General features: G+C 38.1%; 1 protein-coding gene and 1 long non-coding RNA gene across 31 annotated transcripts in view; one reads left to right on the forward strand and one right to left on the reverse strand.

Moving 5' to 3' along the window:
- Positions 1–11,618, forward strand: part of LOC127526782 (uncharacterized) — a 62,655-nt gene extending 51,037 nt beyond the window's left edge. Inside the window, exon 3 of the long non-coding RNA XR_007934216.1 lies at positions 11,590–11,618. This is a non-coding gene — a long non-coding RNA (uncharacterized LOC127526782). The remainder of the gene's footprint in view (positions 1–11,589) is intronic.
- Positions 1–20,291, reverse strand: part of LOC114669643 (receptor-type tyrosine-protein phosphatase eta-like) — a 151,789-nt gene that overhangs the window by 101,599 nt on the left and 29,899 nt on the right. For 18 of the 30 annotated variants that reach the window (XM_051923380.1, XM_051923364.1, XM_051923383.1 and 15 more), the window contains exons 3-7: positions 12,556–12,816; positions 11,953–12,213; positions 11,350–11,610; positions 9,735–9,995; positions 3,447–3,707 (exon numbers count right to left, since the gene is read on the reverse strand). In XM_051923380.1, the coding sequence (XP_051779340.1) occupies positions 3,447–3,707; positions 9,735–9,995; positions 11,350–11,610; positions 11,953–12,213; positions 12,556–12,816 (1,305 nt within the window). The remainder of the gene's footprint in view (positions 1–3,446; positions 3,708–9,734; positions 9,996–11,349; positions 11,611–11,952; positions 12,214–12,555; positions 12,817–20,291) is intronic. The other 12 variants (XM_051923361.1, XM_051923365.1, XM_051923362.1 and 9 more) reach the window with 12 other exon arrangements.

The raw sequence follows: 20,291 nt of genomic DNA on the forward strand, positions 1-20,291 counted from the left end.
AGATTCTTTGCAGTAAAAGAAGGTCTGATGAGCTCATCACCAAGAATGGTTGAAGAGGAGCTTGTTTTCTTAAGTTGCACTTTAGTGCCACTTTGCAGGAGTTCAGTTGTGTTGTAATTTCATTTTAAAGAGTTTTGCTCTGTTCAGGTTTTAATTTTACTTTAATTTCACTCAGGCAACTTGTGAGCTGAGAAAGCTGTGATGAAGTGTCACTTTTAACACTGAAGTGGATCTAAGCATCATCTGCATAAAAATGATAACCCAGACCAAAGATACGAATAACTTGCTCAAGGGGAAGCATAGAGATACAGAAGCGCAGAAGATGTCGTTACATTAACAAAGGGAAGTCAGATGGAGGAACTGCTGTGAGAAATAAGGCATGAGGGTTACCCTGGACATGACATAAGCTGCATGGCCACAACACCATATGCAATAACTTTTACACAAACTGGGACAGTAGCTCCTCAAGAGGAAGGTAACAATGCTTAGCACCATAAGGAAAAATAAGCCAGAGCTCTCATCTCAACTGCTGACCACACAGAATAGGCCAGTGAAAACTTAAAGTTTGTCTAAACAAATGACACATTCTTGGTGCACAATGTGAAATGATAAGGGACTATAATGCTACAAAAAGTGGAGTGGAGAATTTAGACAAAACATTACGCTGGATGCTGGCCACAGGCAATTTTTTCAACATATTGAACATCTCAGAAAAAAATACTTTTGTCATCTCGACAACTTTGAATGCAAGTGATCTGGACATGGAGATAGAAAACAAAAGTGAGGTACCGGGATCAGCTGCTCTGTCCCCAGCTGATCGTGATGTTGAACACTTTCCTGTAGCTGATGCACCCATGGCAACGTTCGCCAGGGATGACCGACACTTACGATGACACGGTAACAAACCATATTGCGACTCACTGCAACGTTCACCCCTGCGCACCTGTCTCACAAAGACAGCCAGGCAGCCAGTCCACCGTGCATTCCTGCTGGCCTAGCTTGAAGCAAGGTCCATATTAATATAATTTACCTTAATGATGGTTCAGTTGGTAAAGATGTCATCACCAAGTTGCACTTGTTTTATTTTATTTTAATTTGGTGAATACTGTGTAATGCACCTGGGCTTGAAGCCTTGAAGTAACAATGCAATTATCAGTAATAATACTATTATTTATTTTATTGTTATTATTTATTAGTTTAAATATTATGCAGTTTAATGATGGTAAAGATGTTTAAAAACTCACTTTAACATGTCAGTGGACAGAGATTGTTAACATTAACAGAAAGTGTAGCTGGTTTACAAAAAATATTTACTATTTATTCCTTTTCTAAGACATGTTCAGTGCAATACAACTTTTGACAAGCACCTCTGGATATTTTACTAAGTCTAAAAGCCTCTTTAGATGGTTCAAAATATGTTGTCAAAATTATACTTTAAGTTGTCTGCAAAATTTGTTCAATAAAAAGGTTCTATATTTTGACTGCAACTGTCATGCAATGTGATTCCTGTGATTTCATTACTGCAACCCCCTTGAAAACTATCACTTTATGACGCCATGCAAACCTGTATTAATACATATGTGCACAATAAAATGTTTTTTTGTATAATGTATAATTCACATGACAGTGGAATAGATTATTCTTAGCCAGTCTACTGCAGCAATTGCAGTGGAAAATGTGGTTAATATCCACTCATGCATGGGAAAAAAATACCATTGAATACCGTGAAACCGGTATAATTATGAAAAATACCGTGATATAGAATTTTGGTCATAACGCCCAGAACTAAACAGGAGTGTCCAATGCTGCTTTATCCATGGGAAGTAAATCAACCATACAGTAGACGTCCACTTTGCTCAATTCTAAAATGCCAAAAACATCATCTGAAAGCAGCTCCTTCTAGTAAACAGACCCACTTCCAAAATATTATTTCAAAATCATGTAGACGAATTTTATTCACTCACTTGTAAATGCTGTGATGGTTGCAGAATCACTAACTGTTGTATTATCTCCAGCAACTGCAAAAACCATGAAGGAATAGGATGTTGCAGAGTTCAGGTTGGTGACATTAATGCAAGTTTGATTGGTTAGAAGTTGTTGGGTTTGTCCACTGTTTGAAAAATTAACTCCATAGGAAACATTTCCTCCAAGTGGTGCGACCCAGCAGAGAAATACAGAAGTTGTTGTCACATTGGTAACAGTAGGTGAAGTAACTGGGCCAGGCTCTGTAAATTCAAATAAAAAATAAAATATTATTTTAAAATATTATGACTGAAATAAGACATATATTTTTTCAGCCAAGCAATGTCTAAAATAACCTGAAGAATCAGTGAGTATAAAACAAAAACATAACAGATTTGTAATGTAGAGCACTGACCTTAATGACAACTGGTGCTGAGAAATATTCCAGTACCCCCCCCCCACCCAACCCCCCCACTAATTGGTTCTCTGCAATTGGCAGTATAGAAAGACTGAAGGTGAGAAATAATTTTTACATTTTTAGCTGACAAAGGAGAGAGGAGCTAATAAAATTTCCTACAGCTGTTGAAGCAATTAATGAAGGCACATAGATAGATAGATAGATAGATAGATAGATAGATAGATAGATAGATAGATAGATAGATAGATAGATAGATAGATAGATAGATAGATAGATTACTATCATAAATATATAAATAAATTCCAAATAGAGATTGCTTATACAAAGTCACATTCCCAAAACGCAAAACGTTTCCCTTCTCTGCTTAGTTCACTAAAACTCTGCGTTTCTTTAAACCTTATTATATCTCTGGACAGATATATTATTTCGTCAAATATTTTATTATTACCACAGAAAGTGAACAAATTATTTGTCAATTTCAAAATGTAAAGTGATATCAAATGTTACAAGAAACAAAGTTATGTGAACACCAGGAAGTCTTTTTAAGAAAAATTAGATTGGCACAATACAAAGTGTGTATCCAAAACTCTGAAATGTAAAGAATGTGCGTATTATGTGGTCGCACTGCTGACATCACAAGTTGCAAATTCCTGTGTGACTCAATGCCTGACGTGATCACTCCAAAAATGGCGGTGCCTGTAACAAAACCAATATGGCATTGTGGCAAAAACAGTCATTATTTTCTACTTACTTAATTTAATATTAAATAAAAAAGAAATGTCAAATTTGGATTCCACAACGTTCAAAATCGTACACTGGTGCATTTTACAGGAAAACCAACAAAAAACTAAGGTAGTTATTCATAACAACTAAAGGGAAATAAAATAAATAACAGCCGTCTCCAATGCTGCTTTATCCATGGGAAGTAAATCGACCATACGTTAGACTTCCACTTTGCTCAATTCTAAAATGCCAAAAGCATCATCTGGAAACGGTACCTTCTAGTAAACAGACCCAATTCCAAAACATTATTTCAAAATCATGTAGACAAATTATATTCACTCACTTGTAAATGCTGTGATGGTTGCAGAATCACTAACTGTTGTATTATCTCCAGCAACTGCAAAAACAGTGAAGGAATAGGATGTTGCAGAGTTCAGGTTGGTGACATTAAGGCAAGTTTGATTGGTTAGAAGTTGTTGGGTTTGTCCACTGTTTGAAAAATTTACTCCATAGGAAACATTTCCTCCAAGTGGTGCGATCCAGCAGAGAAATATAGAAGTTGTTGTCACATTGGCAACAGTAGGTGAAGTAACTGGGCCAGGCTCTGTAAATTCAAATAAAAAATAAAATATTATTTTAAAATTTTATGACTTAAATTAGACCTATGTTTTTTTCCACGAAGCAGTGACCACAATAACCTGTGGAATCAGTGTTTATACAACAAAAAACATAACAGCGTTGTAATGTAGTGCCCTGACCTTAACGACAAGTGGCTCTGAGAAATATTGATGTACCCACCAAACAAATCCCTACAATTGGCAGTACACAAGGACTAAAGTTGAGAGGTAATTTTTACATTTTAGCTGACATAGGAAAGGGGAGCTAATAAAATTTTCTGCAGCTGTTGAAGTAATTAATGTAGGCACATAGTTTGATAAATAGATAATAGTGTCAAACATGTGCGCATGGAAGGCAGCAACAGGGTCTGGTTAATTATCAATCACTGAAATGCGTGGCTAATCATGTGCACTAATGCCTTCTCTCCTTCTTTGCAGGGACAAATAAAACTTAACCCATTTCCTTCTGGCTACATAATACAGCTCCTCATTTCCTCCTCATTAGATGGTCTGCCTTCCCCACCAGTATTTTAAAAGAACTAGCACTTCTTCCCTGCAGCAGTCTTGTCTTGGGCTCAGGCCTATCAGGCAACTTTACACTAACGATCGCTATTTTCTTTGCAGCAAAAGTTATAATACACGGGGCAGATCCCCACAAACCTTCATTTCTTGTCCTTTTCTTTCTACAATTGGCATAGTCGGCAGGATCCAGTCTCAATATGGCAGACAAGCAGGACTTTAATATTGTTCTCACGAACATGGCAGCAGAGCTGCAACATCTACGGCTATGACCAGAGGAGTCAGAAGCCCGTGTCGAGGCTCGTCTCACTATCCGTCAGGACTCCCTCCCAGTTACTGACCCCTCTTATTGACGCAGACAATGTGGACACTTATTTTGTTATTTTTGAATGACCCGCAGCCAGATATTGCTGGCCTCGTGAAGAATGGGGCGATATCCTGGCCCCTTTTCTCAAAGGCGAAGCCCAGAGAGCATGCTACGACCTCTCAGCAGAAGATGCCACTGACTATGACAGTCTCAAGACCGAGGTGCTTAAGTACACCAGCCTTAGTACAGATCAGCAGTTGAGGATATGGCGCAAGTGGTTCTTGGATCCCACAAGATCCACTCAAGTGTAGGTGTTCAAAATCTGGGGTATCAGCGGCCGCTGGTTAAAACTGGACATTAACGAGCAAATAGCATTCGATGTCCTAGCGAACAGACTGTCAAAATACTTCGCCCAGCTAGTCCATATTCAACCCTTTAAGAATACAGAGGCGCTAATTGAGGTTATAGAGCGACATAGAGCAGCATCTGAAATCAAGAGGCCCAAGCGTCCTCTGCGACAAAGCCGCCAAAGAAGAAACTCTCCCAGAGAAACCAGCAGAAAAACCAGCCAGGGCCCGACAACCGAACAAAGGATTGTGGGGAGCTGGGACACACACTACCTACATGCCAGCTACTGAACGAACCTATGGACTGCAAACTGGAGCCATGGAAAAAGGTATGGTCCACTAGTGAACCCCCTATCCCTTTTCCCTTTGGGAGTGGTGTTAATAAATGAGCACAAAGTTAGTGCTTTAATGGACTCCGGAAGCAACATTTCCATTGTCGCTCGCCGGTTTTTAGTACTGCAGCAGTGGATTAAAAAGAGGACATATATAACCTGCATTCACGTGGAGGTGTTGAACTACAGCACAGCTGTCTGTGTTATTACGCACAAAGGGCTTATGCAAAAACTCACTGTGGCTGTGCTGTCGGAACTGCCGTACCCCATGATACTCGGTACAGATTGGTCTAAAAGCAACCATGGTAATCCACAACCCACTCCTCCTTCTAGACTAGACCTGCATATGGATGGCCAGAGTCCATCTGTTGTTGCCTCCATGTTGTGTTCTCTTCCAGCTTCTAAAAAAGATACAGTCGTACAGACTGACACAGTTGATGACACGACCCAATCAGCCTCATCTAATGACGAGGTACCGCATCTTAACACCACGGCCATTGAGGTCACACCGGACTCTCTCATGACCTTACAAGCTCAATTTTAACAGACCCCTACTTCTTTTAAAAGGGAGCAGTGGAGTGATGACTCCCTAAAGAATGCTAAAAATGCAGTTGTTTCAGTTAACCGACAACGCATAATACAACCCATGCCACATGAGCTGCATTTTGTGATAAATAATGACCTTCTCTATTGGGTGGCTGAACACGTGAGGGATGTACAGTTGCAGGTGCTAGTGCAAAGAACCTTCCAGCGGCAAGTTTGCAACCTGGCACACACCCACCTCCTAGGGAGCTGAAAAAACTCTACAGTGTATCAAACAACGCTTTTTTTGGCCAGGAATTAACAAGGAGGTCCACCACTTTTGTGCAGCTTGCCTGGAGTGTCAACTGCAGTAGATTCCCAGTAGTGACTGTGCTCCTCTCGTTTCCTTGCCCCTTATAGATGTCCCCTTTGAGAGGATTGGGGTTACCTTGTTGGACCCCTCGAACCCTCAGAGAGAGGGCACAAATATATTTTGGTACTCGTTGACTCTGCTACCCAGTTCCCCGAAGCTGTTCCTTTGCGATCGGCTAACTCAAAAAACATTGCACGAGAATTAGTAGGGGGTCCTTGTGCATTTCGGCATCCCCAAAGAAGTCCTTATTGACCAAGGAACGCCATTCACTTTGGAAAACGTTCAAGGAGGTGGCCAAATTACTCCGCATAAAGCGTTGGTGAACCTCGGTGTAACACCCTCAGACCGATGGTTTAGTTGAGAGGTTCAACCAAACTCTCAATCAAATGCTACACAAGGTGGTCAGCGAGGACGGAAGAAGCTGAGACCAGTTGCTTCTTCTCGTACTCTTTGCCTACCGGGAAGTCCCCCAAGCCTCTACTGGTTTTTCCCCGTTTGAATTATTGTATGGGTGACAACCACGGGGCTTCTTGGACATCTTAAAAGAAGGGTGAGAGGAGGAATATATCGCACAATTATGCAATAGATTGCATAAAATCCGACCAATACTAAATGAACATATGATCAAAGCTCCAGCAGCACAGGCCCGCTGCTATGACCGTGGCACATCTCTAAGGGAGTTCCACCCGGGAGACCGCGTCATGGTCCACATCCCTAACTCCCACTCCAAAGTCCTAGTCCACTGGCAGGGTCCTTATGAAATTAAGGAGCGGAAAGGGTTGGTCAACTATTTAGTAAGTCAGCCCAAACGCTGCCCATAGAAGCAGATTTACCACATCAAGTTGAAGCCTTGGAAGGAGTGGGAAGCTGCCCCTACCTCCTCTCAACACCAATCCCTCTTTGCCCTGACTACTTCTCTCAATTTTGGGCCAACCCTTTCAACTACTCAGCACCGTGAACTTGAAAAGGTTATCTTGTCAATTCCTGAGGTGGTGGATGAGAAACCAGGATGGACCCCTCTGATTGACCAAGACATTGTTACTGAACCTGGGGTTGTCGTCAGGGAACAGCCATATCGACTAACCAAGGCAAAACGAGCTGAGGAAGAGTTGGAGATCCAGCATATGCTGGAACTATGTGTTATTGAAGAAAGGCATAGACCCTGGTCCAGTCCTATCGTCCTGGTCACTAAGCCTGACGGCAGTTGGCGTTTTTCCAATGACTTACGTCCGCTTAACCAACTCTCCCAGTTCAATGCCTACACGATGCCCCAAATTGATGACCTCCAAGAGCAGCTTGACAGAGGCCAAATATTAAGGCTACCTGTTCAGCAACAGCACTGTGCGGCCCGAATATTGTAAAGTCAACACCATATTGAATTGGCGCAGTCTGAAAAACAAGAGGCAGGTTCAAGCCTTCCTGGGGTTAGCGAGTTACTACTGCCAGTTTGTACCTTGTGTCTCCATGAGAGCTTCACCCTTGATAGACTTAACATAAAGGCAAACCCAAAACTCTGTGGTATGGACGAATAAGGCTGAAACTGCATTTACTGACATAAAAAAAAGGCCCTAATATGAGCACTGGTTTTGGGAACACCTGATTTCTCTTTACCCTTTATCCTCTAGACAGACGTTTCTGACACCGGATTAGGTGCCGTGTTAAGCCAGATTGTTGATGGTGCTGAACACCCCTGTGATGTTCCAAAGCCGGAAACTACTGGTTCAGGAGACCAGGTATGCAGCTGTCGACAGGGAGGTCCACGTGATTAAGTGGGCAGTGACTCAGTTGAAGTACTATCTCCTGGGGAAGGAATTCACTCTAGTCACGGACCATGCAGCTCTCCAGTGGATGGCTCTCGACAAGGAGTCAAATCCCCACTTCATGAGGTGGTTTTCGGACCTTCAACCATACCGATTCAATGTCACTTATCGAAAAGGTCTCCGCCAGGCAGATGCCAATGCCCTCTCTCATGTGCATGACCTCGTGGTATGGAACGGCTGACACAACGGGTCTGGGCTGGGGAGGGACATGCACACACAACGCATGGGAGGCAGCAACAGGGATCTTGCTAATTCTGAACCACTGAAATGCGGGGCTAATCATGTGCACTAATGCCTTTTCTCCTCCCTTGCAAGAACAAATAAAACCTAACCTACTTCCTTTCCGGAAACATAGCACACTCCGATGACTTCATTTCCTTATTAGATCATCTGCCTCTTCCTTCCCCACCAGCACTATAAAAGAACAAGCACTTTTTCCCTGGAGCAGTCTTGCCTTGGACTTAGTCCTATGAGGCTACTTTGCAATAACGATTGCTATGTTCTTTGCAGCGAAACTTATAATACACAAGGCAGATCCCCTACACCTCCATATCTTGTCCTTGTCTTTCTACAATAGATAGATAGATAGATTGATAGGAAAGGCACTATATAAAAGATAGATAGATTGATAGGAAAGGCCCTATATAAAAGATAGATAGATAAATATGAAAGGCACTATTAGATAGATAGATAGATAGATAGATAGATAGATAGATAGATAGATAGATAGATAGATAGATAGATAGATAGATAGATAGATAGATAGATAGATAGAGATTACTATCATAAATACATTCCAAATAAAGATTGATTATTCAAAGCCACATTCCCAATAGTTAAAGGGCTTCCCTTCTTTGCTTAGTTACCTAAAACTGTAATTCTTTACACCCTATTATATTTCTGGACAGAGACATTATTATGTCAAATATTCAGTTGGAAAGATCAGAAATCATTTTAGCCACTTGCTTTTTCAGAGTCTGTTGCTGGTAAATAATTACCTCTATTTCAGTAAATAAAAATTCCACCTTAGAATTACACATTTTGTAACCTGAGATTGTGTACTGGCTCAGAACGAATCAGCAACATTTTTAATGAAAGGTATTAAGCAATCATAACATGGAGGGTATTTAATGGAAGGGTTGTTACCACAGAAAGTGAACAGATTATTTGTCAATTTCAAAATGTAAGGCGATATCAAATGTCAAAAGAAACAAAGTAATTCGAAAAGCAGGAAGTCTTTTTAATAAAAATTATATTGGCACAACACAATGTTTGTATCCGAAACTCTGAAACATCAACAATGTGCACATAATGTGGTCGTCCTGGTGACATCACAAGTTGCAAATTCCTGTGTGATTCAGGAAGTCACTGCTATGTCAATGGCTGACGTGATCGGTCCAAAATGGGGAGTGTTTATAACAAAATGAGTGTGACATTGTGGCAAAACAGTAATTATTTAATACTTTTTAAATTTACTGTAAAATAAAAAAGGATAGTCATATTTAGATTTCATGATGTTTAAAATTGTACCCTGATGCATATTAATTTAAGTTTTTCCAGGAAAATATACAAAAAACTAATGCAGTTTTAAATAACAGCTAAAGGGAAATAAATCAAATAACTGGCGTCTCCAATGCTGTTTTCTCCATGGGAGGTAAAACAACCATACAATAGACTTCCACTTTGCTCAATTCTAAAATGCCAAAAACATCATCTGAGAGTGGTATCTGCTACTACACAGACCCAAATGCAAACATTATTTCAAAATCATGTAGACAAATTACATTCACTCACTTGTAAATGCTGTGATGGTTGTAGAATCACTAACTGTTGTATTATCTCCAGCAACTACAAAAACAATGAAGGAATAGGATGTTGCAGAGTTCAGGTTGGTGACATTAATGCAAGTGTGATTGGTTAGAAGTTGCTGGGTTTGTCCACTGTTTGAAAAATTAACTCCATAGGAAACATTTCCACCAAGTGGTGCGACCCAGCACAGAAATATAGAAGTTGTCGTCACATTGGTAACAGTAGGTGAAGTAACTGGGCCAGGCTCTGGAAATTCAAATAAAAAATAAAATATTTTCAAATTTTAAGACTTAAATAAAAAATGTGTTTTTTCTGCTAAGCAATGCTCACAATAACCTGTGGAATCAGTGAGTGTACAACAAAAATCATAACAGCTTCATAATGTAGTGCCCTGACCTTAATGACATGTGGTGCTGAGAAATATTGATGTACCCACCCACCCCCATTGGATCCCTGCAATTGCAGTACACATGGACTTAAGTTGAAAGGTAATTTTTACATTTTCAGCTCACGTAGGAGAAAGGAGCTAATAAAATCTTTTGCGGCTGTTAAAGTAATTAATAAAGGCACATAGATAGATAGATACCATAAATAAATTCCAAATAAAGAATGATTATTCAAAGCCACATTCCCAATACTTAAAGGGATTCCCTTCTCTGCTTAGTTCACTAAAACTCTGTGTTTCTTTAAACCCTATTATATCTCTGGACAGATATATTATTGCGTCAAATATTTTATTACAATAACCAGAAATAATTTTAGCCACTTGCCATTTCAGACTATGTTGCTCTGAATCAATTACCTCTATTTCAGTAAATAATAATTCCATCTTAGAATCACAAATTTTGTAACCTGAGATTGTGTACTGGCTCAGAACGAGTCGGCAACATTTTTAATGAAAGGGATTAAGCAATCATAACATAGAGGGTAGTTAAATGAGGGGTTGTTATCACAGAAAGTGAAGAGATTATTTGTCAATTTCAAAATGTAAGGCGATATCAAATATCAAATGAAACAAAGTAATTCGAAAAGCTGGAAGTCGTTTTAAGAAAAATTAGAACGGCCCAACAAAATGGTCGTATCCAAAACTCTGAAACATCAAGAATGTGCGCATAATGTGGTCGCCCTGGTGACATCACAAGTTGCAAATTCCTGTGTGACTCCAGAAAACATTGCTATGTCAATGGCTGACGAGATCGCTCCAAAATTGGTAGAGTTTGTAACAAAATTAATCTTGTATCGTGGCAAAACAGTAATTATTTATTACTTTTTAAATTTGCTTGTAAAATAAAAACAGGATTGTCAAATGTAAATTCCATGATGTTTAAAACTGTACACTGATGCATACTAATTTAAGTTTTTCCAGGAAAATATACAAAAAACTAATGCAGTTTTGAATAACAACTAAAGGGAAATAAATTAAATAACAGCCGTCTCCAATGCTGCTTTCTCCATGGGACATAAAACAACCATACAGGAGACTTCCACTTTGCTCAATTCTAAAATGCCAAAAACATCATCTGAGAGTGGTATCTGCTACTACATGGACCCAAATGCAAACATTATTTCAAAATCATGTAGACAAATTATATTCACTCACTTGTAAATGCTGTGATGGTTACAGCATCGCTAACTGTTATATTATCTCCAGCAACTGCAAAAACAGTGAATGAATAGGATGTTGCAGAGTTCAGGTTGGTGACATTAAGGCAAGTTTGATTGGTTAGAAGTTGTTGGGTTTGTCCACTGTTTGAAAGATTAACTCCATAGGAAACATTTCCTCCAAGTGGTGCGACCCAGCAGAGAAATATTGAAGCTGTTGTCACATTGGTAACAGTAGGTGAAGTAACTGGGCCAGGCTCTGTAAATTCAAATAAAAAATAAAATATTATTTTAAAATATTAAGACTTAAGTAAGACATATGTCTTTTCTGCCAAGCAACGCCCACAATAACCTGTGAAATCAGTGAGTATACAACAAAAAACATAATGCAGTTTTGAATAACAGCTAAAGGGAAATAAATCAAATAACTGGCGTCTCCAATACTGCTTTCTCCATGGGAGGTAAAACAACCATACAACAGACTTCCACTTTGCTCAATTCTAAAATGCCAAAAACATCATCTGAGAGTGGTATCTGCTACTACACGGACCCAAATGCAAACATTATTTCAAAATCATGTAGACAAATTATATTTACTCACTTGTAAATGCTGTGATGGTTACAGCATCGCTAACTGTTATATTATCTCCAGCAACTGCAAAAACAGTGAATGAATAGGATGTTGCAGAGTTCAGGTTGGTGACATTAAGGCAAGTTTGATTGGTTAGAAGTTGTTGGGTTTGTCCACTGTTTGAAAGATTAACTCCATAGGAAACATTTCCTCCAAGTGGTGCGACCCAGCAGAGAAATATTGAAGCTGTTGTCACATTGGTAACAGTAGGTGAAGTAACTGGGCCAGGCTCTGGAAATTCAAATAAAAAATAAAATATTATTTTAAAATATTAAGACTTAAGTAAGACATATGTCTTTTCCGCCAAGCAACGCCCACAATAACCTGTGAAATCAGTGAGTATACAACAAAAAACATAATGCAGTTTTGAATAACAGCTAAAGGGAAATAAATCAAATAACTGGCGTCTCCAATACTGCTTTCTCCATGGGAGGTAAAACAACCATACAACAGACTTCCACTTTGCTCAATTCTAAAATGCCAAAAACATCATCTGAGAGTGGTATGTGCTACTACACGGACCCAAATGCAACCATTATTTCAAAATCATGTAGACAAATTATATTTACTCACTTGTAAATGCTGTGATGGTTACAGCATCGCTAACTGTTATATTATCTCCAGCAACTGCAAAAACAGTGAATGAATAGGATGTTGAAGAGTTCAGGTTGGTGACATTAAGGCAAGTTTGATCGGTTAGAAGTTGTCGGGTTTGTCCACTGTTTGAAAGATTAACTCCATAGGAAACATTTCCTCCAAGTGGTGCGACCCAGCAGAGAAATATAGAAGCTGTTGTCACATTGGTAACAGTAGGTAAAGTAACTGGGCCAGGCTCTGGAAATTTGATTGAGAAGATTACATATTATTTCAAGAGAAACGGTGGATGAATTTCACAAACTATTTTACAAAACCTAATTTTTATATTAGTCAACAGTCTCATCTTAACTTCTAAAATTAATACTGGAAAAAAATTTCTATATTTACATATTGTATTTAAAAAGTAGAGGACTACATGTAGGAAAAGGATGCAGAAGTTGAAAAGCATTTAACTTTGTGATCTGAAATGTTTTAGGTCTGAATCACGATTTAAAGAGAAAGAAATTATTCTCTCACCTAACAGGTCTAAACGCTAAAATAGTCTTTTTACAGGAGACCAACCTATTAAGCAAGGATCAGTTTCAGCTGCACAGAGACTGGACTGGCCAAATATTCCATTCCAGCTTTACAAAGAAAACTAGAGTTGTGGGAATTCTTATACATAGAACAATCTCACTTGTAGAAACAGACGTAGTATCTGATCCTGAATGTAGATATGTGATTGTCATGGGTAATCTACTTAACTGTAAAGTGATTTTGATAAATGTTTATGCACCCAATGTGGATGATAGGGACTTCATCCAAAACGTATTTGCATCCATTCCCATTGTGAACACTCATAAAATTATAATGCCTGGAGACTTTAATTGTCTTTTAAATCCAGACAAAGATAGGACAGGGGCGATGACATCTAACAATGCAAAAACAATTACACAGTTTGTAACTGAATACAACTTGTCAGACCCCTGAAGATTTTGAAACCCAAACTCAAGAGCATATTCCTTCTACTCACCAGTGCTTCACTGCTACATTTTATTATGATAATAATTTCTTTGTCTACAATGAAATCTTGTAAGTACGACACTATTGTTATCTCTGACCATGCGCCTTTGATCATGGAGCTGAAATCACTATGCCCCACATACTCAATCTCACAGATGGCATCTTTATTCACTTTCATTAGCAGATAAGAACTGTACTGAATTTATATCCAAGCAAATTGCTTTTTTTGAGACAAAATCCATCCTCAAAGGTTTCTGCAGGAACACTCTGGGAAACTCTGAACGTTTTCTTAAGAGGACAGATTATCTCATATCTTACCCACAAAAATAAATTGGAAATCAAGAAGGTTTCAGCGGTACTCAGTGAAATTGCCAGAATAGATCAAGAACATGCCAGGTGTCTAAATGACTCTGCTCTTGACTAAAGTGACTAAAGAAACAGAACAACTCATGTTTAAATCAAGACATCATTATTATGAACACGTCACGGAGAGAAAGCTAATAATATTTTAGCTCAGCAAATCCACAAGCAGGAAGTTTGCAATGCAATCCCAGTAATTACCAACACAGATGGAGACAAAATCATTGACCATAAAAATATAATGCAAATATTTAGAGACTACTATAACTCCTTATATTCTACTAAGTTTAAGGAAGACAATACACAACTTAATGCATTTCTGGATGCATGACAGATACCACAACTAGATACTCTCACTGTAGAGGAACTGGATAAACTAGATGCTATAAACTCACTTCAGAGTGGGAAAGCAGCAGGCCCTAATTGCTACCCTGCCGAATTTTATAAAAAAATTCTTAATTAAGCTAGCTCCCCTTTTATTAGCAACATTTACAGAAGCTAGAGACAATAAAATTCTACCTCAAACTTTCCGTCAAGCTTTAATTACTAAGGAAAATAAGAACTTATTACAATGTGCATCTTACAGACCAATCTCACATTTGAATAACAATATTAAGATACACTGTAAAAAATGCCCATAAATGTAACGGTAAAAACACTGTGAATGGTGAAAGTAAAATACCGTTTCTGAAAAAAATGAAAATGACCTTATGTTCAACTGAAAATTACCTGTATATCTTAAACAATACATTTCATTATTTTTTGCAGGAAAATTCTGTACAATCGACATGTTTCTACCTTCAAAATATGCAATACTGATATATTGCGGTTATTTACCTTCAGTTGGAAATGATTGGTCACAGCGCATGCTTGTACATGACGTGCACAGTTTAGAAGTCGAATGTTCTAGATTGTTTTTTTTTTTTTAAATCTTTCGGTGAGTGAGCTTTGGATGGTAATGTTTGATACGAGTAGTTATTTTATTTTGTAGAAAAATTGGTTATTTATTAAGTTAGACATCATGGTGTGTTTTATTTTTTGAAGTGCTTTACCTTTTCAAATTCACTTGTGTTCAATTCGGTCCTCATTAACAAATACGTTGTGATTTTGTGCTAAAGTGATCTCGGTTTTAATAAATTACCATTTGTTAATATTGCATAGTTATTACAGCACTTAAATTTTAGATACAGTATTTTTGTTTGCTGAAGGAACCAAAACAACTTTTGGCGATTTTTTAAGAATCTCATAGCCTGGAGTGAGTCCACAATTCTAAGGATGCTGTTTCATAATAGCTTAAATATTTTCTTGGTGGTTATGCGTTACTCTTGAAGTTAGGTGTATTAGTCTTTCTAGTGTTTTCTTGACTTTGAGAAATAATATAGAACGATATTTAGTTTACTTCGTTAACTGTCACCATAGTTAGTAGTTTAAGTCGCCATAGTTAGTAGTTTAAAATCGATGTACGAAGTAAACCAAGTGCTTTGTCACCAGCGACAAGAACGTCCTCTTTAATAAAATCCCTGTGTGCGTCCAGGTGTCTGTGTGTGTGTCTTCTGGTGAAGTGCGCATGCGCGGGGCATGGTGCGATGCGCAATATTACTGTCAGAGAAAGTTACAGGCGTTTTACAGAAATACAAACCAGTATTACTGCGAGAGGAAATTAAAGGTACACAATACAGTGACTCATATTACAGCGACATACAAGCCAGTATTACCGTCAGAGGAGATTAAAGGCATATTACCGACGCGCACGCCTGTATTACCGCCAGAGAAAATTAAAGGTATATTACGGACGTTCAAGCCAGCGGACGTACAAGACAGTATTACTGTCACAGAAAATTAAAGACACACAATACACGGCGGCAGCCCACGAAGAATGGTCAGCTCAGCAGGTAAACATCAACAAAAGAAAGGCTGAAAGAAAGAAAAATACGACCAACAAAAAGAATGAGGTCAAAGTCCCTTGCCATTTAATATAGACTGTTCCTACTAATGTTTATGCACTACTGTTCTAGAGCCCGTTATTGTAACGGGCTAAATGACTAGTTTTATATAATACTTAAGGATTCATTTTGAAAAATCAAATTTTCTGTCACGTATTACATTTTAGCAGCGCCATTACGTGCGGAATATTCCTTCCGTATATGAAAACACGATTTGAGAGTGTCGAGAAAATGTAGTGAAAGTGGGTATTATCATGTGTGGCAGTCCAACTTATTGATGTTTATAATTTGAATGTCTCTAAAATAATTCGTTTCAGGGTTATAGTCTACTTTTGAGCCATTTTGAATACTGTGGTGCGTATTTGTTAATGTAGCCAAACAACGTGGTGCAAATTGCCATGCCGTGAAATTTGTATTGGTTATTTCAGCTTTTTTTTCCTTTTCACATTTAGGTAATCCATGCATTCTGTCTAACCCTAAAGGTTGCATTTGTGTGTTTTCTTCAATTGGTTAATTCAAGATAAATGGGATACACTAATCGTTGTTTTGTTCGTGTAAACCAGCAAAAGCACGCCGTAAAAACTGTCCTTTCTGGTCAAAATCATAAATCATAATTACATGCCTATTGTTAAGCTCTTTATCGGTATATTTCTTATAATTGTATATTATTAGTTACATGTGCTTTGGTTATGTTTATGTGCAGGAGTTGTGGCGAGTCCTTGCATACTTTAAAAGGATATGTGCTTCATTGCAGGCTTCATCGTAATGACCCATGCTGCATTTTTAAGTGTGTTAACAGCTTGCAAGCAGGCATTCTCAAAATATTCTGCATTCAGTTCTCACTTTTACAGACACCATTATTATAATGCTCTTGAAACGGTCAGTAGCAAGACAGTAGTTACACTTTTAAAATTGTCTATTTCACTGTATAAGAGAGAGTTCCACCATTTACCGTTCTTTCTGGCACATCTTAAAGAGCATGTTGTTGGGGGCCAGACTGTAAACTGTCCAATTAAAGGTTGTAAGGGTGTTTTCACTGTTAAATCATCATTTAGTGCACACGTGTTTAGAAAGCACAGACGTTGCTCAGTTGGTCATGTCAGTGATGCATATAAACCTTTGCGGTCTCAAGTGCCATGCAGTAGCATAACTGAAGCTGACTCAACAGGCGTTTTTGCAAGTGCAAGCAAGCCATATTTAGAAGACATAGTAATGGAGGTATCAGAAAATTTTACAGATTTGTATCTTAGAAATATACTGTATGTCTATTTTACATGAAATTTCAAGGGTATTTTATTTTACCAGTATCAACAATTCAGAATATTGTGGAAGAGATGCAGAACATACACGAGTTAGGAGACACCTATAGACTATGTACATTAAATTCATTGCTTAATGCTGACCTTTCATTATCAGATGAAGTTGTTACAACAATTTTAGACAAAGTGACTTATTCATATCATGCCATTCAGGGAAACATCACATTCAAGAACACAGTCATTTAAGAAACTGTTTAACTAAATAGAACCTAAAAAAGTGTATCTAGGAAGAGACGAGAACAGAAAAGAGAGATTTGCATATTATGTTCCAGTGAAGGAAACACTGAAATGTTTGCCAGATTCAGAGCTCTGGAATGAAACAGTATCTCAGAAAGCCTTCCACAGATGTCCTCTGTGATATCAGTGATGGTAAGATATTTAAATCCAACAGGTTTTTAAATTAATCTTGTATCAAGACGCATTTGAAGTGATGAATCCATTGAGGTCTGCAAGAAAGAAGCATAAAGTGCTAGCCATGTATCTCTCTTTCTCGTTAATTTACCTCCTCATCTTCGATCCAGTGTAGATCACATGAAGCTTGTGTTGCTATGTAGAGAGAAGGACTTTAAAGATTTTGGCCATAGTAAGGTTTTTTCTGACTTGGTGTTCATTTGAGAGACTTAGAAGAAAATGGCATTGCTGTTTCTGAAGATGCAGTTATTAATGGGGCTGTGTATTGTATTGTTGGGGATATAATCTGGGCTCTCATTGTATAGGGGGGTTTACTGAGAATTTCAGTCAGTCAGAGTACTTTTGCAGATACTGTTTAATTACCCGAACTGAATTTCATGATGACCCCAATGTAACTGGGCCAAAGAGATCCATCATCGAGAGTTATAATTCTGCCACTGATTTACTGCAAGATGAGAAATCTGAAGTTCAAGGGGTAAAATTCAAATCAGTATTCAATTCTTTAAAAGCAAAACAATGTTTGCCAGCCTGGTCTGCCACCCTGTCTTGGTCAGGACATTTTTGAAGGCATCCTCTCTTATGATATTTGTTTGTAAGTGAGGTACTTTACAAAGAAGAAAAAATGGTTTACATACTTAGTTTTGAACAGACACATTTCTCAGTTTGAATATAGTGGTTCTAATGCCCTAACAAAGCCATGTGAAGTTAGTTCACAAGGTTACAGGCTTACAGGTCAAGCCATTCAGAACTGGGTTTTTCTAAGGCCCTTGCCAGTTTTAATTGGTGATTTAATTGCAAACAAGACTGAAGACAATGTCTGGCAAGTGACACTTCAGCTTAAGGATATAGTCGATCTCATTTGTGCTCCTAAAATCTCAGTATCTCAGATTGCATACATAGACAGGGTTCCCACTCTTTTTAAGGAATCATTTTCCAGGACATTTCCAGGAGCTTTTTCCGGAAATTCACGACAGGATCTGGTCATACAGTCATACACTTTAGTCGCAGGCTTAACGCCATTTTAATTTCTCTTTGATTATGCAGGGACTTAGTGTCACCGATATGCTAAATTACATAAAGGCAACACCAATTAATGCACTGATGTATAATGGAGTTGTTTGACCTTTTTTTGTTACACACTGTTTTAAACTGCAAAACTCTTTTAAAGAAATAAATGCCTCTTGGATTGTGGAAAACTATCCAAACACTGACATATACTGAGCAATTCCATAATGTTCAGTATAGAGCTGTTGATGACACCATGAAATAGGCTACCATAGTGACCTAATTTCAGTAAAAGTTACTTTCATATTACATATTATGTCATTGTTTGTATCAAATAAATTTATGTACAATGTTTGTATTAAACAAAACTGCATAAAGCCAATTTATTGCCTATATCATGTGTATGATGCCTATAACACTAATATATGCAAAAATTGGCACGCGACAAAACAAAGTCAGAGTTAACTTTCAACTGGTAGCTTTACTGGAAATACAGCAGCTGTAGAATTTGCATAAGTCAACGACAAAGATTATAATAAAGAACTTATCTTTGTGGGAAAAGAAGCAAAATACATCCATTTTAAATCATGATAGCCTTGCCATCAATTCCTGAGTTGAAAACTTGGTTAAACTAGAAAGAATAATAGGAACAAAGGATAAGACCCTGAACTCCAGTATATTGGAAAAAAAAACAATCTATAAGTCACTGTAGTGTAACCTATGAAAAAGGCATCTGGTGTAGGCCTAGGTTTAGAAACAATGCTGGTGTTGCTCCTTGAGGTCTGATAAAACTGCATCCAGACCGATGACCTCTTTCTTTTTTTCAGCAACACTTTTACGATAGGCATTAGATTTTGTGAGCAGTGTAAAGTCCTGTTTTCTCTAAGGCCTTCTCTGCCATTGCATCTGCTTCTTCTTGCATTGCCTCAATGCTAGTGATTATTTTCTGTCTCTTTGCTGCCACTTTTGTGATTTCAGAGCGGAGCTCTTCTCTTTGCTTGTCATTTTCAGTTTCCTTTTTCTTCTTTTTTTCATCATCAAGGTATTGGACATATCGCATCCTGGCATTTCTGCAATGCTGCAAGAGGGGCTTTGGCAATACTCCATCAAATGAGCCACCAGTCAAAGAATTATTTATAAATATAATTGCCTATACATGTCTCAGTAGGTGGAGACATTGCGCAGCAGAGGCCACGACCTAGCTCAGCTGTCATCATATCTAGACTTACGAACAGCAAGCTGTTTCAAACAGAAAAATTAAAAAGCGAAAACAGAAATAAAATTCCAGGACAAGAAAGATTATTTCCAAGACATTTGGCCATTTCGATCAGTTTCCAGGTCATTTCAATGACTGGAAAATAACCCTCAAAATTTTCAGGTTTTCCAGGTTTTCCAGGATGCGTGGGAACCCTGTTAGATGTTTTGATTCAGGAGTATGTGGAATCCAGAAAAATGTTGTTTCCAGATATTAAATTGACGCCAAAACATCATTATCTGAGACACTACCCAGGATTGATTTTGAAATTTGGCCCTCTTATCAGATTGTGGACAATGCGATTTGAAAGTAAGCACAGTTATTTTAAAAGATACGCTCGACATTTGAAAAACTTTAAAAATCTGTGTCTTACACTCGCTGAGAGGCATCAAATATTTCAGGCCTATCTTTTTGCTG

This window comes from Erpetoichthys calabaricus, chromosome 2 (genome assembly GCF_900747795.2).
Source record: "Erpetoichthys calabaricus chromosome 2, fErpCal1.3, whole genome shotgun sequence".
NCBI classification, from domain to species: domain Eukaryota; kingdom Metazoa; phylum Chordata; class Cladistia; order Polypteriformes; family Polypteridae; genus Erpetoichthys; species Erpetoichthys calabaricus.